Source organism: Dermacentor silvarum, chromosome 11 (assembly GCF_013339745.2).
Source record: "Dermacentor silvarum isolate Dsil-2018 chromosome 11, BIME_Dsil_1.4, whole genome shotgun sequence".
Taxonomy (NCBI): domain Eukaryota; kingdom Metazoa; phylum Arthropoda; class Arachnida; order Ixodida; family Ixodidae; genus Dermacentor; species Dermacentor silvarum.
In genome coordinates, this window is record NC_051164.1 from 41,399,908 (window position 1) to 41,426,011 (window position 26,104).

The 26,104-nt window shown below is 49.2% G+C and overlaps 1 protein-coding gene across 1 annotated transcript in view; it reads left to right on the plus strand.

Moving 5' to 3' along the window:
* LOC119432532 (sericin 1-like) overlaps positions 1–26,104 on the plus strand; it is an 860,508-nt gene that overhangs the window by 111,738 nt on the left and 722,666 nt on the right. Inside the window, exons 6-7 of the mRNA XM_049658282.1 lie at positions 18,414–18,569; positions 20,151–20,224. Of these exons, the coding sequence (XP_049514239.1) occupies positions 18,414–18,569; positions 20,151–20,224 (230 nt within the window). The remainder of the gene's footprint in view (positions 1–18,413; positions 18,570–20,150; positions 20,225–26,104) is intronic.

Consider the following 26,104-nt stretch of genomic DNA (forward strand, 5'->3'; position numbering starts at 1 on the left):
GCTAAGTGTTGATATCAAGAACTCTCAAAAATGCACCATGGCATTCAGGTTTGCTCCTAAACCCTGCGAAACAAGGGTGTACATTTAATAGGATCTTTACGGCAAAATTATCCATCTCAAACATGAATGACGCGAAAAGCAGGCGCTTCCTATACTCCACTATTCCCTGATGTCTACTCTTGCCTTGAGTAAGATGGCGGCGGCCTGGCTTCACTTTCAAAGCAGCATTGCCACTGCAGAATTTTTTTTTTCAACCTCCTTGGTCCGAGCAGGCGTCCCGAGCATCAGGCACCCAGCAACACTACCAGTGTCGCGACGTCGGAAGCTCGAGGAACAAACGAAACGCTCTTGTAGGCAGAGGCAGTACCAAGAACGGGCGGTTTTTAAAACCGCGCGCTAGTCACTGCTTCTTATTTTTGCTCTCTATGTTTTTCAGAAGTGCCGATATGTCTTTTTACGTCGTCGTCTTTGCCGCACTAGACACGCGGCAATATTTTGTGGTAAGGTTCCAGACTTCCTGCCTAATAAATTTATGTGCTGACAATAATTGCAACGTTCTCTTTCGCCTTCAATCGTTGCTTGAACCATTATTTGAACCTAATTTTTTCTCTCCCGGTATATTTCCCATTTTGTGTCTACTTCATGCTGCGGCAACTGCGCCTTTTATGCCTGCCTATGCTCTCGTGATATTTCCTCTCGTTCATCGATCGCTTCTCGTATCTCCCTGTTCCACCTATTTTCGATTTCTTTTTGTCCTTACCAATAAACATGTTGCTTCGCTTTCCCCATTTCTCTCGTCATTGCACTTAGAAGTTCACTATATTCTTTGACTCACTCTTTGACTCGCCATTTGCCAAGTTCATTCTCAACTCTTGTTACGATATTTGTTATTTCTTCAGCATTAAAATTTGGACTCGCCATTCCTCGCTCCTTGCTCTCACAACTACATATCACATTTTCAGAATGGCGTCTTTATGGTCACTCCCTATACGCTTCGTCGTCACTGACTATATCTCTCAACTTATAAATTCCTTCTATCATCAGACAGTAAGCAATGGTCGATTGCGTATTTCTGAATTCCCATGTGATCTGGCCATCACATTTAGGCCCCGTATTCACGATAACGAGGTGACGTTGCTCAGACTGACATAGCATTAACCTCCCGTTGTTGTCGGTATAACAGTCAAGATCCTGTATGTGGGCAGTCACGTCAGCTAAGAGGATAATTTCGGCATCATACCCGAAACCGTTAATATACGCAGTTAGGCATTCTATAAACACTTGATTCTTCTGCTCGCAATTTTTTTTCCAACCATGAACACCTTACGCCCAGCCAAGTTTTCTTTCCACTCACTGTTCCGGGTAACAAAAGATGTTCTCGGCACTTTAAATTAAATATTTCCCATTTGACTCCCTTATGTGTGAGCATTCGGACTGTCCCTTCCTTTGCTCATACATCAGGGAGTAAATCTGACTGTCCCTTTCTTTTTGCGCTGCTGAGCATGAGATCGCGGGATCGAATCCCGGCCGCGGCGGCCGCATTTCGATGGAGGCAAAATGCAAAAACGCCCGTGTGCTTGCGTTGTAGTGCACGTTAAAGAACCCCAGGCGGTCAAAATTAACCCGGCGCCCTCCACTACGGCGTGCCTCATAATCAGAACTGGTTTTGGCACGTAAAACCCTCGAAAGAAAAAGATGTCCCTTCCTTTGTTTCTGATTTAGTTCTGTTGCACCCTTCCAAAACATAATTCTCAATTACTAATGGCTCTTCTAAGTCTCTAAGGGACGTTTTACTAACCCTATACACCTACTGCTTCTCCATGTAACTGCTCGAGAATCTCTAACCACTTCTCCTTTCTTCTGCCGCCCTGAATGTTTGAGTAGTCTATTGCACAACGAGCCCTTTCTTGTTTTCCTCCTTTTTCTATGTTTGACGGCAATGCTAGTCTCGACCTAAGCAGCCGTCTTGTTCCTTGCTACTTACCCTGGTCTGCTAAGTGCCCGTTCCACCCCCCCCCCCCCCTAAAAAAAAAGGAAATGCGCAACCAGCAAGTCGCCAGACCACCTCTCGTCCAAGCATGTGATTGCAGTGGATTTAATCTCGTTGAAAACCACCATGCTTTCTCACCTCCTCTCTCGGCTCACTCGCCATATAGCCTCACTAGCGGTGGCGACCTCTCATTGTACGTTAGTATCATGTAAAGGCACGTCCTGCACCGCGCACACTACACTCTGCACCCGAGGGGACATCTTACGCAAGGCGTCTACAACATTTGCCAAACGCTGGGCTAGGCCTGCCCCTTTCCAGTTCAGCACGTCAATTAGGCCGCACGCTAGTGCTACAAGGTTGCTTACCTGTGCATTCTCCGCGAGCTTTCCTCTAGCTCACTCCATGTCAGAACCCTATGCCTGTCGTGGAAATGGCGGTACCGCCACTATTTTGTCGCCTTTTACCCTCTCCACATTCAAATCCACAGCCAGATAATGGCACGTACACACTAGCGCCAAACACACGCGGCACGCCGCCGGCGGCAAGACGCGCGCCGCGTAAGTAGCCGCGAAACATGTTTTTCTTGCCGCGGCAGGGATCGCTCCTGGACCGATTTTTTGCGGTTTGCCGCGTGCCGTGGATGAAGGAGACCAATGAGAGCGGCCCGCTTCCCGACGTGCGCGCGGGAAACTAGTGTCATGCGGACCCGCCCAACCGCTCGTTTCGTAGTCGCGGCCGGTGGTAGCCGCAAAATCCTTTCGCACTATCATCTGCACGCGTCGGATAGATCGAGAAGGGGAGGAGCCTATGCGGTCACGTGACTACCGCAGCGGTGCGCCGCCGGTTGGTGTGGCCGCCCTGCCGCAGCTTCGTCTTGCCGCCGGCGGCGCGCCGCGCGCCGTTTTGCCGCTAGTGTGTACGTGGCATAAGAGTCGCCAGCGATTATCACCTTTTCACTCTCTCCTACTGACGAAGCCTATTTCTGCCTCGCATTGTTATCACTTTGCGCGTCATTCGGATATGACACGGGCCATTGACTCCTTCGTTCCTGCTTTCCATTTGCGGTAGCTTCAAGGCAGTTGAACCTCCTTCCAGCTGTTCAAACGACATGTACCGCGCATTCCACGCGCTTCGTCGGCACTCGCTTTTTCACCGCTGACTTTGTCACTGCTGGCTTCCGTGTCCGATAGCATCGAGAACTGCGATGTCCTCCGTGACACCAAAGTTAATTGGACAGGCATCACTTTCAGCGATGCCCGTGACACAATCCAATATAACAAAGGCAATTGAACATATGGCCACAATGCGCGCTGATCCATCCCTCCATTTCGAAGGCCGCTTAATGGACGCGTCGGCATAGTAGGACAGATCGTCTTACTTAAGGCTGTCGTTAATGTGCCGTAACCATTTCGATGCAGCACTAACTGCGTTCTAAATCAGAGGAAGAAAGACGGCGCGAAATGCACAGTGACAACATCTCCGAGCTCGCGCGCTCTCTCAGGAGGCAAAGTGATAGGTCTGAAAAAAAAGCACTAGAAAAAAATTCGGGTGTAGCTTGCACTAGTGGCGCAAGCTGAACACAGCGCAGCTGATCGGTTCCTAGAAGGTCCTTGCTATACGAAGTGATGCTAAGTTATAGGAAGTAATGCCAAGTGATGCTAAGTTACACGAAGTGTATAAGCATTTCCTCATGGTCCATGGCATCGGAGAACGCCTCGCGAAACACTAGCAGTCCGAGCACACGTAGGGAAAGTGGGGAGAAAGCTATGCACAGTGCTTGGGCGGCGCGCAGCTGGCGGGATCTCGGCGGAGCCGTGTCTGTGTCGGGCGAAGTGATCGCACACGTGCGCCGGCGGTTACTAGGCAACGCGATGTGACGTCATGGCTACTGCTTCGGCGCATGCGCGGCTAGGCGATTTTGGGTCAGGTGATGCGCAGCTGTGGCTTTGTTGTTGCTAGGCAACGGCGTGGAGTTTTCTGCGGACTTCGGACGTTTCTCTTCCAGATTTAAACGCTTCGCTGTTAAAATGCAGAGCCCTTTCCCTGTCGAGAAAATAGGGGTAAGCGAAGCTCGTGGGAAGACGACGCTGTTGCAGGCGTTCCGCTTCGTTTGCCCTAAACTCGGGGTCGGCGGCTCTTCGCTGACGTTTGGCCTCAACATCACGCTCCCGCAACTCGCGGTCCCCGGCTCTCCGCTGACGTTCCGCCTGGGCTTCGGGAGCTCTGATGCTAGAATCGGACGACAAGCTTCGCTTACCCCCGTTTTCTCGCCAGGGGAAGGGCTGGTGATTTTGTTTCTTTTGGTGCCACGTGTGACAAGGGTAGTTCAAGAGCGCGTTACATGCCCCCGAACCCACAGGTGTACGTGCCATCGAGATTGGACCCTTTCTGCACTGTCACCAAGATCGGGCTACTCTTTAGCGTGATACCACAACCACCATCACCACCGCCGTTACTTGTGAGCTTACAAAGCTTTGCTTTAAAAAATAAAGCGCATTATGTTTGTGTCGTGTGACCTAATTGAACGCTAGGTAATTTATGAGGGCGGCAATATCTATTTTCGAAAATGCTCGCATATTAGTGCAAATGCGCATGCTTCCACAGTCAGATGAAAAATAAGAAGACATCGCTCAGTAGTGTATCTTTCACTATTTGTGCTTGGAAACACGTAAGAAATAAACGTATTTGAACGCGCTGCGTGGGGAACTACAATACACGCGTTTCGGTTACTCAGTGCCTTCGGCAAAAACGGCTTAATGAGCGCACGTGCGTCCATTTTGTGACCTGCTACAGAGATAGCACGAAAATGGGAGCGCACAAGTTTGCCTTCGTATCTGAAATGTAGCGATGGAATTATGACCCACGATGCCCTACGGGGGAGTGTGTCCACTTATATTTGTTGAAAAGTAGAACAACCGTAGTCCATTGAACCATTTGAAATGAATTACTGTCGTTAACGTTGAAGGGGTCCTAAAAGACGGAGATCTACTCTAGGTTGCACAAAAGAGTCCTCTTCAATGCCGAACGTTTAACTACCGAGGGCGAACCTCAGGCCATGTGCCTCAAACCTAAAATGCACGAATATTATCAACGGTTAGACGAGGAACGTTTGATGGTAACAGTCGAGTGCGGATATTTGTATTCACCTACATCTTTTAAATGATGCTTATACGCGATATATTAGGAGAACAAAGACAGATTTGTCTTATTTACCACTGGAAGGAGGACTGTGTTTTTTGTCTCACCAACCACTAAATTAAGCAGTCTTCAAGGCTTGCTAAGCTAAAACCCAAATCGAACGATAAGTACAAACACATGAAGGTAACACTAAGGTTAAGCAAGTGGCTTTGACATAAAAGCGCTATTTTGCTCGCGAAATCTGCACTGGCGAAAACGTGTTGCTGTGTTGCAGTAGTCGGTACGCCATTTTGAGTCATTTTGTCCGTCTACTTGCAGGAATGCTACCGGAACCGAGGAAATCGAACAGCAATGAGTTAAGCGGCTTCTGCGGTGCCTGCGGCAAAGTTTGCACCAGACTGCATGCCTTACACCGACACGCCACCGAGCACTATGGCGATGAATCTTACACTTGCGAAGCATGTGATTTACCCTGTGTAAAGATAACGAAGTTAATAAGACACTGCCAGAAGAGCACAAAAGAAAGACGCTACAAATGCGAAACATGTGGTAAATCGTACAAGAAGTTGTGGAACCTTAACATGCACCAGTATACCCATACAGGCATAAAACCCTACAACTGCGAGACATGTGGGAAATCATTCACGCGGTTGGATCGCCTTAAGAGCCATCAACAAAAGCACACAGGCGAGAAACTCCATGTCTGCCCAAAATGTATGAAATCATTTCATAACAAGCATTATATCCAAGAGCATATGAACCAGCATACGGGCGTGAAACCTTTCGTCTGCGAAATATGTAGTAGGTCATATGGGAGCAGATCAAGTCTCAGCGGTCATCGCCATCGGCACGCGCTTGAGTCGCCGCATCAGTGGGCTGAATGCGGCGCTGGCTTCGCAGAGAGAGGAATCCTCGACGGACATATGGGCGAGACTCTTACGTGCTATTTGTGTGGAGATTCCTTCAGCGATGACATTCAACTGGCCACTCATCTCGTGACTCACAGAGGTGGGCAGCCGTAACAGTGTGATTGGTGCGCATGTGAAGTCAATCACCCGCAACCTTTCCACAGAAACCTGAGTGTGAACCCGTGCAGGAAAGCAACGCTGATATTCTTTCATAGCTCTTAGCAACGTACGCTACGCTACGCATGCGGAAAGCAGGTTCTTTCGGGAGAAGTGGAAAACAGCTTAGTGTAACATGCAGTGTAAGCGATGCAGGCTAGCTCGTTGAAGTCACGAAACAATACGCTGTCGCCGGAAGTACTTAGTTCGTGTGCCAAAAATTTTGAATATCTCGACCACTATGTTCACATAGTAATTGTGTCATGAAGACAAACCCGATTGGGCTGCAATTTCACGTTTTGTGTAACTTCAGCATAGAAGTGTTGACAAAAGAATGTTGACTGACCGATAAATTATGGTAAGTTTCGGTCCAATTGTTCTGACGCTGTTGTAGTCAGAGACTCTTATGGTACCACATTCTTTGATGATTCTGCAGCGTCAATAGCAGGAAATGTGTAGCAGTGAAGAATGATTGAACTGATAGAGAATTTCTATTAAAAATAGGAAGTTAGTTCTGTCATTGCGATGCTGCTCTGTTGCCTCCGAGAAAAAGTTCGCAGTAATTTTTGCGGCAATATTTAGCCACAACAGCAGTTCATTGTTTGAAATTTAGACCCTTTATTACGTGATAGCGAAGACAAATTCAAGGCAGTGTTGGTTCTTTCATACATGCCAAAAATCTTTGTGTAACTGCTGTACGACTGACTGCTAAGCGAGTTGTTAATGCAAGAGAAATAAAGAAGTGCTAAATAGACGAATGACGATAACAAGGCGACAACTCGATTTGTTTAATACAGCTGAAGCTTTATTGAAGAACAGGACCGATAATCTGGCACAGATGAAAGAACCATTTGCAAAAAAAAAAACTTCTTGCAAGAATAGTTAGTAAAGGTGAGTTTCTAGACTGTCCATACCGTCTTCGTGTAAGAAAACTGAAGGCTTGCCTACACGCTTGTCGCCTACATTTTGGGCAACGAATGGTTTGTCGAGTTTACGTGCTTTCTTGTTTTACACCGTGCAAGAACCGTTGCATGAGTTATAAGTGGAGAGCATCTTCACTCAGGCAGTGCAGAGCCAAGTCAGAGGATGTCTAGCCTTTCAGTGAAGTTCGATGGAGCCTCAGGCGATGATTAGGGCAGCAGCCAGTTTGGTATGTAACACTTCCCTCAGAGAAAGGAAACTTCATAAACGACACCCTTAGCATGCTTTAATCTGTCCACGTGCTTGGCATTGCATGCGTGCCTTACAAATAATTGTTTTCGTCTGTCCTCTATTTAGTGTCTTTAAAACATTTACGTTTGTTTGTAATGTCCAAAAGTGAGCATACGATAGCAGTGTACTGTATAAATTCAAATCGCTTGGAGTTTCACTGCATCATAAGCTCACTGACTACAATAAATTTTATTTATCGTTGCCTTATCTTGGCGAAACCATTGTCAGTTTCAAAGGGGCTGCAGTTTTTATATATTTGGAAGTAGTATGCTTTTATTCGCACTGCTCTAGTTACAGCCGTAAAATCCTTTCATTCTGATGTGACAATCGCATTTGTGCGAGCAATGGCATCTCAAATTGAACATGTCGTAGGTATATGAATGATTGATCTTAACTTGACGGAACCTTATTCGATAATAAAGAGAATCTTCTTATCCACACGCATGGAGTCTGCGTTGCATCGCATTGCTTTACTTGTGTTTGAACAACAGTTTTAAACCAATTGTGCATAGGGAAAGTGGGCGTGCAAAAAAGGCGGGGAGCTGCTTAACTAGACTTTTTTCCCACCCGGACGTTTTCTGCTTTAAACTTCGGCATGTGTCAAACGTAATCAACTAAGTAATAACACGGGGAACAAGGCGTTGTTCAGGTGTTGGTGGATTCTTGTCAATGGGGTATCATCACCTGTCGAACAGATCAGTGTCCCTTAGAAACGAAAGAATTTGTGAAGCTTGCCCCACGGGTCATAGCGCATCGTTCTGGAAACATAAGGTTTTGGAGGCACGTATCTGGAAATCATTTCTTTCAAATATTTCTTTTGCAAGTTCTCAAAAAGAGCGTCCCTTCCAATACGGTAGCTTGGGTGCGACCACACAACGTTAGATGTTTGGTCTCTCTTTGCACAAATCTCAGAAGGGACATTTGATGCATCCTGTCTTGAATAACCACATGGGGTATATGTAGATCCGGTCCTTATTAGATGCAGTGGCGAGGCATCCTCTCGACGAAACCGCCTGGTTAGGAATGGCGCGTGTGGATGGGATGGAAAGCGACAAAAATCGAGTACGTATGTCCAATTTCGTCATTCGATTTTTTGTGGTATGTTTATGTCAGGAGGATGTGAGAGTGTGGTGCCATAAAGACTACCAGCTTCGTCATTTCCAGCAATACTAATGCGAGACGGTATCCACCGCAGCCGTACTGTGAACTCTTTGCTGTCGAAATTTTTCATGAATGAGTGTGACTTGAGTGGTAAAACGCGACAGAGGTGCGCCAATGAAAGGCATCCAGTCACGGAGTACGACAACTTTTTGTGCAGCCAGAGCCTTTAGCTTTTGCAAGGCAGCAGCGATTGCCACACCCTCGACAGACCGTGCAGCTGGCCAGAGAATGTCGCTCAAAACAAAATGCTGCAGAACGCAGCAGCGCAGCTGTCGGCGCCCGCTTGTGTTTGGATAGGTGAATGACTACGCTGCTACTGACATGCCCACATGAAAAGTTTTGGGGCTACTCTCTTCCCGGAATTGCCATTGTCAAAAGTTGTCCTTCCACATAAAACGTGCCTACCATATGCCCAATTCCAGGAATACTGACGCCAATTTTACAGCGAAATGAACATATAGCTAATCAGATTTCAGTCGCTATAGGAATAGCGTAGTGCATTCCCGAACCTTCAGGAGCACCAGAGAAACTCGGAATTCTACCGTGAGAACAAAAATATTGCTCGCCGACTTAAGGAAGACAGGCGCTGTCATTTCATTGGTCAGCATGTAGAATGATGATAGATTTCGTGGGTATGAAATAAATCAGCACTACCCTATAGCGGATTCAAAACAAAGCACAATAGCTATTGAATTATTTATAACTGCCCTCGAGAAGTCATGTGAAAAACAAATAGCAGAAAGCATGAAAAAAGAACTCAAACAACGTTTACACGTTAGCTGATGCAGGGTCATTGTTCTCAGGTACGTTGATGAATGTTTATCTATTTTAGGCGGCTGCACAGTTACAGATAACCTACAGCTGCGCAAATATATTACGTGGTAACGTGAACCACGAAAAGATGCGGTCGGAGAATGCAGCTGAAGCGCCCAGTAACACAAGCGAAGTTTCTGTTGTAATAATCAAGTGACGCCCACGTAAGTTGCAAGTAAAGCTCACGGTGGCGAAAGTGACTGTAATTGTACTCATCAACGCCCTCGAGTATGCCTAAAAGGAAAATAACGATGTTCATTGACTAGTAGTGGCTCAATAGGTTATGTGTATGCAAACCATGAAGTGCTTTGAAAACATATCAGGAAAGAAATCTGTGGATCTTAAGTGTAAGACGAAGGGTACTGACGGACGTAGCCGCGTCTACACAAGTGACTCGCAGCCGTGTTGACTGAAGGAATCTCCACACCTTCATTGGACTCAACCATATATATATATATATATATATATATATATATATATATATATATATATATATATAATATAGCAAGCATGGCACGTAGTGCCCTCTACATCGCTCTCCCGAGATATGCTCACAAGAAAAACCAAACGTTTCCGAAGTCAAGATTTCTCAGTCTTGAGTCGACGTCCAAACCTGGCGACTCTCACTGCGCGATCATTGAAGACACGTAGTGTCGCTGTTCCCGTGGCGTCTGTTACCGTGTTCCACTCTTCGTGCTCTTGGCGATTTCCACTCTGAGCTGCCTCGTTGAGTTGGCTCATCGTTGGTCTGTATAGGGCACTAGATGCACCATATTACGCACGAGCACCGCGTTGGGTGTTTCCACGACTTACGAGCGGGGCGTGGAAGCTGGGCTGAGATCACACGCCGTATCCTTGTGTCTCAATCCACATCGTATCACCCAGCTGCAGCGGAGGAAGGACGGTCGCGGCATGAGGGCGAGCAAAGTCTTTCTTCGGCCGCCTTGTCACGTCTGGCATTGGCCATTGTAGGTGGTCCACTGTCTTCGGAATCGTGGTTCCCAGGCTCCGGCTCAACAGCCCCGGCATGCCCCGCCCTCAAGCCAATCCTGGAAGGGGAAAGCAAAGCATACCAGACCCAGTGTTTCGCTGACGACCGAGGACGGGTCGATGGCCCAAGCTCGCCAGAAGGTAAAGACATTCCAGGTCCTGGCGTCTCTCGCTGGAGTTCTGAGAAACCCTCTGCCATCTCGTTCCCACGTCGAAGTATACAAATTTAGCGTCACTGAATTACGCCCCTTCTGGGAGCATCGAATACCGAATCTTTCAGCATTTCGGTGGCCACGTTGACGCTGTGAAATGCTCTTTGATGTCGGTGCGACAATGACCCCGACCTCCAATCTTCGGAGAAGACGTCAAACCTAACATCAATTAGATGCACATGCTTTATGTGAAATCAGCACGTTTTTGTTACGATCTCCACATATAGGGACGCTCGTGGCGCATTTGTGCAGTCGCCGTTGGAGTCTGCGTTGTCTTGCGGTCCTGCTATCGACAAAACAAGCATCGCCTGTGCGTTGAGAATTAGGCCTCCAGGGAAGTGCAGTGCGTTTGGATGCTAAATTTAAGTGGACGCAACGTCATGCTCTGCCGGAGCCATAGTAGCAGTAGGGTTTCCATTGTTGGGGTGAGCGTTGCGCGCACCCACATTGGTATTCGATCTAAAGAGCTCTGTGCCTACCACACCGTGATGCATACACTGGTCCCAGAAGTAGCAATCCGGGAGCCCACGGCTTCGGTCGGTGCCGTCTCGTGAACCACAGAGCTGCGTCGTCGGTAATGTCGCTGCCGGCATTCCTCATCGGCTAGCGTAGTGACTCCCCTTGGAATACGAGGACAATGTTCATGCTGCACAGAAGCAGCAGTTGTGTCGTGCCATGTCGCCAGTGCGTATTTTTAGAACACTGTGCCAGCAACTCGAGCGTGACGCCAAGCCTTGATATGCTTTCAATACTTCGCCTTCGCGAGAGGCTTCCAATTTTTCGATGCCGAGCCCTCCGTTCCCGTGTGATGGCGTGCGTTATCATCTACTCATCCGGGTGCTATGTAGAATATTTTTTTTTCTCTTCCTGACAAAATGAAGTGCAGGTGATTTCGGTCATCAAATTATTTTTATTCGGATGACCAACTCATAACACTTACTTGTGGACGCTTACTAATTGTTATCCTGAATGCAGCAGCTGCGCCGGCGACTGAACAAAAAGCATTGAAGTGGAGCCTCCAGGAAATAAACTGAAGGTTCGAAAAATTAATGTGTCACCTTGAAATATTCTCCGTATTCCGCCACGTGGGGTGATGGCAGAAACTTTTGTTACACACGCATTCTTTTCGCTAAACTCTAAAAGCACGAGTGAGTGTCACCTACCACATTCTTATCCTACCGCTAAATAAATGTGACCATAAAACCGCACAACTTGAGAGCACAGCCAACACGTGCTCGACGATGAACTCCCCTTTTATCTGCTCCCAACCGCCACTATATGTGGCTCCACGTAAAGTGCTAACCGTGATAGATTATCAGGCGCCAATTTTACAGGTGCGCCCACAAAAACAGCCCACCATCAGTCCGGGGGAGATATCTACATAATAAAAATCGGTGAGTGCGCGGCGGCACCGGGAGTCGAACCCAGTGCTTCCCACCTACTGGGTAGATACTCTACCTCTATGCCGTTTGGGGTAGCCAAAAAGCTGCACAAGAGAGAAAATACCAGGCCCTTTTATTTTGTGACGGCCGCCTCTTGCGCTTTTGCGGTGACAATAGTTCGGAACACTAGGAAATAAACATGGAACTGCAGCAGCCTTAAATGAACGAATCCCAAGGTCCATCTAGGCAGTGTGACCATCAGTGACATGCTTTTACGTCTTCACAATGTCACTTTGTACAAAGTACTAGTCACACATCTTGCTTATTTGCTAAGCAGTTTATGTGCGCGAGGAATAGGTGAGTAATAATGCTGTGCTCACGACAATGTGGGCGCCAACCGGACGTGTCTAGTCACACGCAGTTTCGGCCGATAAATAAACAAGAACAGCCAAAGCTCATTATCCATAGTTGCAATCCGCCATCCGGAAGCTGCAGATCGAATGGCATTGCAGAGAAGTGCCGCTTCTCTGGGTTGCTCTTGTTCCCGCTGGTACAACGGTTGCGAAGCATGTTGACAAACAAGAAAGCTTCTTCACTCTACAGTGCAACTGTGTTCGATGGTGTTAATATACTGAAGATGCCGATAGTGACCATCTGTTCACGGAGCCAACAAGAAAAAATATTGTCGCAGCTTCACCCGAAAGGCGAAGCATCAATTGCGATAGCAAATTATCATACAGCTATAAGGAGTAAGGATAGTAGTTTTATCAGCTGTATAAACTTGGACATGCAGCTGCACCAGCAACGCGCAGAACTGTTGTCGACGCCGTCAGCATTTTGCCCGCGTTCGCACTGAACGCGCGCGCCGTTTTTATGTAAATACGCATTTGGTGCCGCTGCTAAACGTCGCCTCCCCTCCCTCCCTCCCGTCCCCCCACAACCTTTCGCGCGACGGGAAAAGTCGCTTTGGCTCTCTATATATGGAAAGGAGAAAAGAGACGCTTAATTCTGCAGCCCTTCAGGGAACGCGCTGAGCCGTGCTCCCTCAAGGGCTGCAGAAGATAGCGCCAACCTTTCCCTTTCCCTCAAGAACCACTTATCATCATCACACGGCGCAGAACGCGCGTTTGCTCTCCGACGTGCGTTCGCTCCCCGTGAAAGCGCGCGTCCGTCGCCCCCTTTCACTCGCACATACAGCGTTCGGAGCGCGGCGACGATTTCATCGCCGTTGACGTCATACGGAACCTCACGGTGACGGCGACGGCAGAAATCCGCTTTAGAGTGTCCATATAATTGCTATCGCAATAAAAAAAATCTGGCTCTCTCACGTAGATGTAAGCATGAAATGGCTACCGTATGGCGTGTGAAGCTTGTCTCGATTCGTCGCGTAAGCGCGGTTCTATGCCGTTGGTATCCGTCGTGTGGAACTACGGCGGCAGCATCCCCACGCCCCCCTTTACGCCTTGCGATTTTTTTAGATGCGAAGCAGCTTATGGCGGGGGCTTTGTCCATCCCTCCCGCGGCGTCCCCCCCCCCCCCCCCAGCGCATGCGCGTCGCCTCCCCCTCTCTCTCCTCTCCTACGCTCCGCCCTTTCTCTCCTCTAGGAATCCTCTACTGTACGGAGCGGGGCCACCGTGCCACAGCCCCACAGCGCATGCGCGTCCCCTCCCCCTCTCTCTCCTCTCCTACGCTCCCTACCCCCGTTCTACTCCTCTAGGAATCCGGAGCGGCGCGCACGACAGGTGTTGCGACAGCTGCATACTCCGCTGGGGGCGCCACTGTAGTTCCGCGTTATGAAAATGACGGAGCGCGTCGCACCTCATTCTCTCTCCTGTGCAGAGCCGCGATGAGCGCTCGGGCCGCTGCGGCGAAACCATCTCCAGCTCAAGCTAACCATCTCCCCGCTCCTTGGCATCCACACATGGTTCCCTTTAGCGGGAGATGGAGTGACAGTGACAAGAACTTTTATTCGTCCTGAGAAACTGGCCAGGGGGAGCCGAAGGCTCCCTCAGGCCAAGTCGGTGGCTCCGCCCACGATGGAACCGGGAGGCGACATCCCGTTGCGATGTCGAGGGCCCTCCGGACTGCCTGGAGTTGGCTGTGGTGGTGGTCGCGTCTTAGGAACTCCTCCCACTGTTCCTTTGTGGCAAGTATAAAGTTTTCTATGGCTGGGCACAGCCAGAGCATGTGATCGAAAGAGCATGAGTCGGCTCCGCATTTGGGGCACGACTGCGGGTAGTGCGGGTTTGTAACATTCTGAGCGTGCTAGCTTGTAGTTTATGTAGTTTTGGGGTAATATTTTTTCTTACCTCGGCTTGCACCTTCGCCCCGGCCGCTTGCTGTCTCCCCCCCCCCCCCCGTTCACTTCATTCTTTGTCTTAGCTTCTGTCGTCGTCGGCGACTCGGACGCATATTCGAAAAAGCGCTTCTCTAAGATGTGATACTCGTGTTCACTGCGTGCTTTCGCATACCAGCTTGCGCGCCGTCTCACGTCGTACTGCTGCCTCCCCCCCCCTCCCCCAACCCTTTCGCAACACTTTCCCCCCTGTCTAGACCACAGAAGCCTTTGCCCGAAACTCTGTCGATAAAGATCTGCAGGTCAGCGCAGCACACAGTCGTACACGATCTGTGCGCCGTCTCCCTCCATACAGAGAGAGAGATAACAAACAAGCCAGCCGAAGCAGGAAAGCCCACGTAACTGGGGCCATGGCAGCGCCTCCCCGAGCCCCGACGCTCGCTCTGTTCTAGGGATCTCTGTTCTAGGGTGGGGGGAGGAGGGAGGGGAAGTCCGGGTGGCGCCGCCGCCGCGCTGGCGCCTGTTGGCAGCTAGAGAAGCCCAATGGTTCATTTAGTAGTTCGCTCATACTGTGAATGATAGACAATAGACAGTTTTAGCAGAGCGCCGCTTACGCTCCGCTCCGCGCAGATTTCACTCTCCGAGATACTGCAGGGAACTGCGTAGATTTCGCATTTGATAAACGCGTCTTGCCGAGACGCGAGCGACGCGCTATCAACTCGGCTGCAAAACAACGAAGAGGCCAAGTAGACACGATGCCACGCTCCGCTCAGTCGGCTTTGTAGCGGAGCGAGGGATGCGATCTTCGTTCCGCCTGCCGTTACGAGCGTTGTGCGCAACCGCACTAGCGTTCGCGCTAAGCGGTTTTGTGGCATTTGCTTGCATATGCCGTTCTGAGCGGAGCGGACTGCAAGCGCTCAGCTAAAACACTCTAATGCTTCGAAGCATCTCCCTTGGCTTTCAGTGCTACCACCCCCACCCTCCTTTCCAGCCTTCTATTGCAAATAAAAAACGCTTCCATAACGCACTGCCACGCAGGCTCCTGCGCCCAGCGGCTCACGCACGCAGTAAGTCCTCTAACATGACACTTTGGAAACAATCTTCTGAAATTACCCGTGAAGAAAACAAACAAGCTGCACGATGAAGGCTTTGCTCCGAAACTATCAGTAGAGCACTCAGGATCTCTGCCACCAGGGGGGGGGGGGGGGTTGAATTTTGGTGGGGGCGGGGGAGAGCAAGCACTTTGCATAATATGCGACTTGCTTTCTTTAGCCCGAGCAATCAAACCGCAAATAATATGCCTAATACTTATAATAATATAATGACATCAAGGATGATGACGGTGTTTATTTATTCAGCGTTTTACTCAAAGTAATTTAATAGTGAATGAATAAATACACGACAGTGATAGAGTGTTTTTGTTAATCCAGAAAATTCGACCTCAAGCTACCTCCTGAATTGTAATCACAATGTGACCAGAGCACTGAAGATACACGTTGGACTGGTAGGGCTGGACGCGTGGGGGGGGGGGGGGGGGTTAGAATCGGCCTCAGAGGGGGGGGGGGGAGGCGTATTACGACACCCGAAACACCCCCCCCCCCCCCCCCGTCGGTGCGCCACTGGCGACTATACCTGCTGTAGTTGGAATCTCATCTAATTTGATTCGGCGCCTACAAAGCAAGCACGAACGTGAGTACACGCAACAAGAGAATGGGCTAGCAAGCCAGCCGAAGATAATGTCGGCCTTCACCGCTGGGTGCAGCACTGTGCCTGTTCATCGAAAGGCTGCTCTTGACGACGCCATAATATAAGGTATCCATGAAGACCACTTTTTTTCAGCATAATAATACGCTATGTCGTGATTTTAGCATTAACACATTTAAGCTTAAAGAATATTAAAGCATCACAAGCCGTTAAAACATGCTGACCACGCAAATACTATAGGTAGCGGGAGAACTGCCCCTATGAGAATTAGTAGGATGGTTGTACTGTACCAGGCATGTCACCAAGGTACTTTTCTCGACCTTGGTAACGTGTTTTGCGCATTTTTGCAGCTCTTAACGCAGCTGATGACATCAGCTTTATGGTCCGTTCATCGGTAACTCGATTAATCAAAATGGCTTACCTACGTTGAGGAATTACAGGAATGGAATTGAACTGCCTGCCATTCCCGGAGTGGGACTGGGCTAAGCTTTTTTAATTCCGAGGAATTGAAAGGAATGAAATTGCCCCAAGTTCTAATTCCCCGGAAAAGAATTGGAATGGAATGGGGGCGCCCATTCCGCAACACTGGCCGCCACAGCTGGTATGACGTCGTGCTCCCTCGCACCGCCTGCCGATAAAACGTCACTGCGTTGCCTAGCAACCACCTCGCGGAGCACCGTGTGTTTCGACTCCTCTCCGTGCCGTGCACATGTTGCCTTGACAAGGGACGATAAGGAGAGGGAAGGAGAGCATGCGCGCGTCGCGCGCTGTGCACGGGAGAGAGAAAGATGAGAGAGAGAGATAGAAATTGTAGCAGCACCTACGAGGCAACGCACAGAGCTGCTGCCGACGCCTTCCGCACTTCCCCGTTTCACCGCATTAGCGCCGAACGCGCAGTGCGCTGTCCGTGACTGCAGCAGGCAAAACGAGAATCTGCACGTGGATGGCGAGCCGATTTGAAATACCGTGCCTAGCAGAACTTAGCACTTCCTTTAAAAACCTAGCCAAGTCTAGTAAAACCTGGAAGGATCTAGGTCGGTCACCAGCGCCGGTGTTTACTCAGCCTTGCACTAGTGCAAGCTGCCCACGTTTTTATAGCGAAGCTATATACCTCTACCAACCAACGGTTCTTTCGTGTGCCCAGCAAAAAACTGATAAGGTCCCCGTTGTCAAAAAAGAAAAAGTACAAAACCAGCATCAAAACCACATGACAGATGATAAGGTCCCGTTGTGAGCAATTCAAGGCACAAAACAGCATATCTTCGTTGCCATATCTTCGCCGCAAGAAAAAAAAAAACCCAGCACTGTCACGATCGGGCACACAGAGTGAGCGACGGTGATGAAGGTGTGTCGCGCTTCGACGTCACGTGGCATAAACATGTCATTCGCTCCACTTGTGGAATGAACCCCGAACGGACAAGGCAAGAAAAAAAATTTGGTCTTGAGTAAATGTTGATCATCGAACTGTCTAATCCGGAAGGAAAATGCAATGGTCATGTTCTTATATTCATTCGCGATCATATCTTACAGGCGAGAGTTTCTGGCACGTACCTTGCGGCCACCGGTAACGCCAAGCCCGTCCCGGAACCGCTATACATATACGCGGATTTCGTTTCTTGATCGGTTGTTTGGGAGCGCTGAAATAGTGGCGCTATCACGCGCTTGTTTTTGTATATCACATTTTTTTCTTTAATAATTCCTTTGGTGAATCTCAACAGCTTCTCCATAATCCACCTTCACGGCGTGGATTGGACCTACATTTTTTAGTAACTTGTTTGGGAAGTAGCCACCGTATCTAATATGGTCGCGTACAAATGGTTGGGGGCCAGAGACCGCATTTTCTTAACTTTTGACTGGTGGCCCGGACGATCTTGTTTTGTTCACGCAACGATGCCCACATACTCTCGTTTCAGCGCGCGGATAACGGCTCTGGCTTTTGGCTCAAGGTCACTTGAAAGTCGGTGACAACGGGAGCTAATAGCAAGCATTCATGATTAAAAAACGTGATAATGAACACGCACAGTGGCTGTTGTAAGAGCCGCGCAACAACTTCGTGTGCGACCACACACACACGCACACACACACAACAGTATGTAGTCGCGAATTGCTTCACGTGCCCCAATTTCTCCACTGGAAGCCGTAGCACTGCAATTAAAAAAGGGAACATTAATATAGACACCTTTGTGTCAACGATTTCTGGCTAGGAGAGGTGGCTACTTTGTTTTCTTGACTGGTGTGAAGATAGCTGAAGTCGTTCGGGCGCCCTTTCTAGCGCTCGATATTAGTACTTTAGCATCTAGATAGTGGCGCACCCTATCGTCAATTTCTTTTCAGATGAGCTGTACGGTTTCATTCGGGTTCCCGAAGTGCCAAATGTTTTATTTGTTCCCTTGCATCATTGGCACTGACTGCGCATGCGCGGTGATTCGGCATGGTTCTGTCGCGAAAAGACGCCAGTACTGCACAGGCGCCGCATCGGGCATGACTGAAGAAAGAAACAGCGGACACACGCCTCCTGCTTTTACTAGCTTCGGCGACGAGGCAATCCCGAGTACAAGCCGTGAAGACGCCGCGGGTTCTTCATCCACTTTGGACAATTACACTAGGTGAGTCTACGCGCCTGTAAAATTTTCCTTGATTATTGCCACCAGTAGAAGCAACCCGGAATAGAGGCATTGGCAGCTGGAGATTTCTTTCAAGTTTAAAACGGGCCTTCGACAGACAGCTGGAGGCTTTAGATGTACGATTTTATTAGCTTATCGCGCGTCGATGCACAGGTGACGCGAAATTACTGTCATGGAAAGAGCAGCTGCGGCTGCAATAAATCGTTTGTTTGGGCCACCTGGTTCATAGCTGAAAACGTTGACGACCAGCGCAAGAAACACGGACATAGACACAAGTACAGAGCCCGTCCTGTGTATTTCTCTTCTTTTTCGTGTTTTTTTTTTTTTTTTTTTGCGCAGCTCGTCAAGGTTTTCAACTGCGGCTGTTTATCGTTAAGATTAGAAGTGCCACTACAGAAAGGAAATGTTTTTACCGAAGAATATATTTTAAGTTTGTGTTTGATGCGCGCGCGGCATACCTGCATGCTGCGGCAACCCAAAAGTTATGGCGTCACACTGCTTAGCTCGACGTCGCAGGTAATCTTCCAGGCGCAGCGGCCTTATCACCGATGACGGTGAAATGCAAAAACCCTCAAGTACACTTGAGTTTACGCACACATTAAAGTTCGGATGGTCAGATTTAATCCTGAGCCCCCGCAACGGCGTTCGTCATAGGGAGATCGTGGTTTTGCCGCCGGAAACCCAAGAATTTAATGAACTTTAATCGCACCGCACACTTTCGTTGGCGGTCGAGTCAGCATTTTCAAAGAGTCTCGTGAAATTGCGCGCAAATAGCGTAATTTCGTAAAAAAAAAAGGGCCTGACCAACTGGTTACTTTCCGTACGAAAGCTTCGCTGTTTATTGCTTTTCAGGAAACCTAATACGGGCGATTGAAAGAAAAATGTGAGATGGGTTTAAAATGAACACTGTGCTTATTTCCATCACACGTGTGGGTCAATCTTGAAATGCTACCTTGATGAAGCGACAGCTGCGCCCTCTTGGCGCAACTGCGAACATCCGCGTTCGTAGAGCGTGCCAAACTTTATCATGAAGTGGCTATAGAACAGTTGCCGACCGCAACTCTTATGAAGCGCACTCGCAGTCCTGCAGAGCTGTTTATAACTGGGCTGGGCAACTCCTTCGGTCGACTGGCGCACTAACCATACGGTAGTTAACCTAACGTAGCTGAACCTAACTTTACCTAAAGCTCTTGTGCACCGACCCTTGCGCTGCTCATGGCGGGGCTGACGCGTCATTGATGTCTCTTCGTTTTACCGCTTAAACAAAGCTTCAGAAGGACGACCTGATGTACCAGTTGGTCTAGCATAGTCAATTTTAGACATAGCGCAAATAAGTACACATGCACATGAAGATACCAGACGCGGACGAGCGCTTGTCTCTGTCTTTCGTGTTTTCTTCGGGTGTATGTGTACTTCTATGCGTTATATCTGAAAGTAAAACAAAGCTTGTAAGCATATATTGGTTTTAAATCACACATGAACTCGTATCCACTGAATATATGCCGTGTTTTAGAGCTGCTACACTTAAATCATATCTTCCCGTGAATCTCTCTTGTGTTGTAGATTTCCTAATGGCTCCTGGGGTGGCCAACGGAACACGCCGTACTACCCGACGGACGTCACATACACCATGCATGGTAGGTGCTATACGGCGCGATGTAAACCTCGCTTTAGAGGCTGATTGAAGAGGCTAATGTCTGCTATCGAATACGATACGTTCGAACAGCGTCGCCGCTGGCTGACAGGTGCATGGTTCTGCACCTGTGACCCAGCGTTCTGCATGGTTACTTATTCACAAGGTTGCACTGTAGTCGCATGCTGTTTGGCGCACGAGTGAGATGATATGACAGGTTATTCGATGCGACGATGAAATTGCTCGCACGTGTAAGTTTTATCACTAGTTGCGGCGGCAGTGCGTGAATTATCCGTGAGCCCTCGCTCCATCCCTGGTCCACATTTAACAGTTTAACAGCAGTAAGGGCTCTTGAAATGTTGTGCCATAACTTTCAATGCTTTTCCCTTGGCGTTTTCTTGAAATGGGTAACTACATGATAAGGTCTACTTCGCTGCTCTTGTCTTATTTCACACTTCACCGGAAAAAAGACGGCAAGAAAGTCTTACTGTTGAATTCAATGGCGCAGAACAGACTCGGACGAAGTTGATATTGGGTGTTGGGCCTGTTATTTTACCTCGTGTGTTCGGCCGCCCTTATGTTCTTGAGTTGTGGATCGCCAACAAGACAGAAAATGTAGCACAAGTGTCATATTGGACTTAAAACCAATGAATCGTCGTGTCAAGTTTTCAAAGCAGTTTGATATCCAGATTTTAATTACGTATTTAAAGTATATTAAGAGGCGGTTGATCTGCACTATTTCACCTTAAATGCAATATGTTAATTTGCTTTCGAATAAATTAATTTTCGATATTACGAAAACACATTTTAGCACTCTAAGGCCTTTGCAAGGAGTTTAAATAAAAATGATGAAACAACAATCCCCGTGAGTCACTCTGCATGCAAGTGTCTCCCATTGTCACGGTATTCGTCGACAAAAGTTCTCTTTTCTCGCTTCGATACCGAAACTGGATGGAACATTATCGCTGCAAGCACCGCCCACGTTATTCTCGACGCTTATATAGTTATATGGCCGCCCATTTGATCTAGTAACGGTTCATCACGCGCTTTGTTGGCTCGCCACGTTGAAGGATCCATCTGGCCGCTTAGCACGCTGGGCACTCCGAATCCAGGAGTACGATATTCGCGTCGTCTACCGCTGCGGACTCAAGCACACTGACGCAGACGCCGTGTCCCGTTCACCTCTACCTCCAGACTCGGCCTGCGGAACCACTTGCGATCACCCCCTGTCATCTCTTGACATTGACTCGATTGGCAACGAACAACGCCGTGACCCGTGGATGCCTTCTCTTTTCGCCTATCTTTCTGGATCATCGACCACCCCTGTATCCCGGTTGTTCCGACGCCAAGGTGTTCATTTCGCCATTCGTGATCAGCTGCTCTACCGACGCAACTACGCTCCCGAAGGTCGTAGATGGCTACTAGTCATTCCCCGCAGCTTGAGGTCTCAAATCTGTGTCTCTTTTCACGACGATCCGCAATGTGGCCACGCCGGAGTATTTAAGGCTTACGAACGTATAAGCCATCGCTACTACTGGCGGGGAATCTACACTTTTGTACGTACAATGTTTGTTCAGTGCTGCCCTGACTGTCAACGTCGCAAATTACCACCTTTACGTGCGTCTGACGCCTTGCAGCCGCTTCCGTGCCCTGCGAAACCCTTCGATCGCGTAGGCTTTGACCTCTACGGCCCGCTTCCCATGACACCGGATGGCAATCGGTAGATCATAGTTGCTGTGGACCATTTGACACACTACGCCGAAACTGCGGCTCTACCGAATGCTTACAGCGCGGGATATAGCCTCTGTCGTCCTGCATCGCTTTATCCTTCGACATGGCGCACCTCGAGAACTCCTCAGTGATAGAGGTCGCGCCTCCCTCTCCGAGGTCGTCGAAGCTCTGCTTTCGGGATGCCACATTATTCATCGAACGAGCACGGCTTACCATCCGCAAACTAACGGGCTCGTGGAACGGTTTAAGCGCACTCTCGGTGATATGCTCGCGATGTACGTGGCATCTGATCATGGGAACTAAGACCACGTACTTCCGGTTGTAACGTTCGCATACAACACCGCGATACGAGCTACTACGGGATATTTCCCTTTCTTCCGCCTATATGGACGGGAACCATTGCATACCATCGACACTCTCCTTCCATACCGTCCTGACGCTTCCGAGTGCCCACCTGTGTACGAAGCTGCCCGACCAGCCGAAGAGTGCCGCCAGCTCGCGCGCACCTTTACGTCACAAGAACAGCGCCAGAAGGAAGGCCGCGCCGACTCGCTGCCCAGTCCCACGTATGCCCCAGGGTCTCTTGTATGCCTGGCTGTTCCTTGCCAAACTCCAGGCCTTTCCTGAAAACTCGTTCCAAAGTACGAAGGGCCTTACCGCGTCTTGGAGCGAACGTCCCCGGTGAAATTTCTCATCGAGCCACTTTCTCCATCTGACGATATGCGCCAGCGTAGACGTTACCTCGTCCACGTGGCGCGTCTGAAGCCCTACAATGACCCTCTGCCTCCAACTTCTTAGGTCGCCAGGATGGCTCTTTGTCTGCGGGGGCGATTGTGAAGAAGACGCGCCTTCGTCCAGCGGCATCGCCAACGCTCGGCCCATTCTGCTCACGCTGTTGGTCGCTGGTGTCTTTGGAGACAGTGCTCCACGCTGCCTCGCGGTTCTTGGAACTCGAAGCGTCCTTGAAGGACACCGCCATTAAACCTCTTCTCACACTTACTTTTTAGGAAAACTTGCATTACGCATTGAAGCACAAAATTAATTGAAACGCCAATGTATTTCGTCGTAAACTTCGACCATTATCTCGAAACTGTGTAGTCCAGACAATAAGTTCCGAGTGCATACGCCTTGCGAACTCACCGACTAGAATTAGTAAATCGCAATATGTGACATAAACTTTTTATTTAGAAGTTTATTAGTGCAATTGTGTTAACTATTCAATAAATCATTTTGATTTCTCTTTGTAGTAATGTCCGGCTCATCTAGTATGTAGTTGAAGGGCTGTAATATTGCTATCTGCCATTGAATTTTTTTTAATTGTCGCAGCTCAAGGAAGATCACCCTGTACACAAGAGTGGGGAAGTAAATAATTTGGATGTTTAGAGGCCGTTTTCAATATTGCCGAAATTCTCAATTCGACTCGAGATTACTGTTCACTAAACTAATTGAAATTTTTTGAAACACTTTGTTATAACGCTCTCAATGTACGGTTTTAGACGTGACCTTTCAATACAAACCGCCCTACCTTATCAAATAGACTATTGTTTGAAGGCATTCGATACTGTAAACCATGTAACGTTATTGTCAAAAATGCCAAGTGAGTAAGTGTCGTACAGTAGCGAATCAACACGCATGTTTTCAGGGCATACAGACATGGCCGCAAACAGAAGCACCGGTTACCGGCATCCTGTGTCCATTAGCCCCGGCGATGGTGCAGTGCCCAGTACAAGCCGCGCTGGCATGGAAGCATCAGCCAGTTATGAATATGGCGGGAGGTGAGCCGAACTTTTGAAGCAGTTCTTCGGAGTGTGTTAAACCGATCAGACAGCAGACCATTTTCAGAGACAGATTCTTGGACCATGGCCCCACGCATCGCAGGCTTTCAAAGGGACGCTGGCATTGCTACGATTCCTGATCGCGACTGGCCTCAGTGATCGATTTTGAAGTGTTAGACGAGCGCACGCGTTCACACTGAGAGTACATCCTTGCCGCTCTCTCCTTTCTTATCATCCGCTCAAGACCCTTCCCCCTTGTATTGTAGCAAACCGGACGTACGTTTGGTTGACCTCCCTGTCTTTCCTTTTTCTTTCTCCTCCGTGTTTTCATTGGAGCAACTCTGAGACGACACGGAAAGCTGCCTGGGGCTCACTTATGCTTGTAGTGATGCAGTGCGTGGGATTGAATTTAAGACTCCTGAAATTCCGGGATATCAGAGTCGGTGGCTCCCGTCTATGGTGATGGGAACGTGGAAATATATTGATTCGAAAGCATCAAATGGCTCATATGCGAAAGACTGAAGTGCCGGCGTCCGCCGTCTGTATCAGCGAAACGGCGCCTGAATTCCTGTGCCACCTGCGATACCACACCTCGAGTGCGGTTCGACGGAGTCTATGTTGGCTGCGACGCCACGTCACTAGCGGTCCCTCGACGGAGCAGAGCAGGCAAAAACACCTCCGGCCGCGCTATAGCCCGCCAGGTGTTGCATGAGGGGGAGGGCATCCGCTTGACGCCAAGGCACTCTCTCCCTCGAAAGCCTGTGTTACCCGACCACTCCTTGTCCGCGCAAGCTCTCGCCTGCGCTCTAACTGCGCCGCGGTGGATGGATGAATGGATGCTATGAGCGTCCCTTTTGAAACTGGGTGGTGGATTCCGCCACCACGCTCTTGTTCTTATTTTGCGTAATACCGTACCTATGCTCTTGAATAAACACACACACACAAACACACACACGCACGCGCACAAGCACACACACACACAAAAGTCAACGCATTGCCTGTTATTTCGCCCGACTTCCGAACACGGCAGCGACGTGGTCATGTAGTACGTACCTGAGTCGTCGGAGCCGCTCACCGCAGAACACGTGAAGATCATCCGACGTGAGCTTGACGCTTTGTCTCCTGCTTCTATGTGCGGCCGTACCTGTGACCATAGCTCCCAGATGGTGTCACTAGTTGAAGCTATCATTCATCAGGAGCTCTCCAATGCTGGCCTGGATTCTCTATGTGCCCCAGCTCCTTACCAGCCGTTCGACCGCCGTCCTTCACTTTCGCACGCCCGAAGTCAAAGGCCGCCGTTCCGTACTCGTAATCCAGTCGAGTGGAGGACTGCTGATGACCATCCCATTTGCTTCAACTGTTGTATTGGACACGTGGCCCGCCATTGTAACAGCCGGTGTTATTGGTATCAGATGCCCTATGGATACAATTAACTGCCGCCCCGACATGGATCATGGCCGACTTAAGCCCTACCGCGAGCCTCCCCAAACCACCGGTGACGACGCTCCCTCCATACCGTATCGTAGTTCATCATCCCCACGTGGTAACCAGTCCCGTTCGCCATTGTCTCGTCGGCAATCATCTCGCTCGCCCCAATTCCGCCACCCTACGTCGCCGATTGAACGACTCCCTCGGTACACCTACACGATGCAGCTCCCAGAGGTGATGCTGCATCGGCGACTTGCCTACCAAATCCTCTGACCACACTGCAGACCAGACGGAACCAGATAGACATTGAACTGGATGACGCACATGTTGTTGCCCTAGTGGATACTGGGGCTCATATATTAGTGATCAATTTGGAGCTTGGTCGCCGCCCTTAAGAAGATCCTCACACCACGCAGAGTACCGCTCATTCGTGTCGCCGATGGCGGAACTTTGCCGTGCTAGGGATGTGCGCCGCTCGAATAAGTATTCCTGACCGAGGTGCGGACGTCCCTCACATTGGCTCTGTCGTTTTTGAATGTTTGTGCAGCCGTCTTTACCACCATCACGGATTCAAGCACATCACTGGATTTGTGAAGTCACCAGGAATTGGTGGGCACCTTACTTTAAGGTGGGACTTCCATTTTTGGACTTTTAATGACCTTTCTTGGTGCATCGAACGTGTGCGGCTAGCAAGGCCCAAGTAGGCCTACTGGCCCCACCGAGCCGCAATGGCGGAAACGCGCATGGAAGACGAAGACGCCACCGGATTAGAAGAGAATGAGGAAGATCTAGGCTGGCAAATTGTGACAAGCCGAAAATCTCGCTCCACCAGAAGGATTTCTGGTGATGGGAAAACAACGCCGCAGAGCCAGCAAGAGCAAGGCAACAACAGCAAGAACAAGGGACCTACAACCACTACGTTCAAGAACCGTATTGTCAAGGCATCGAGG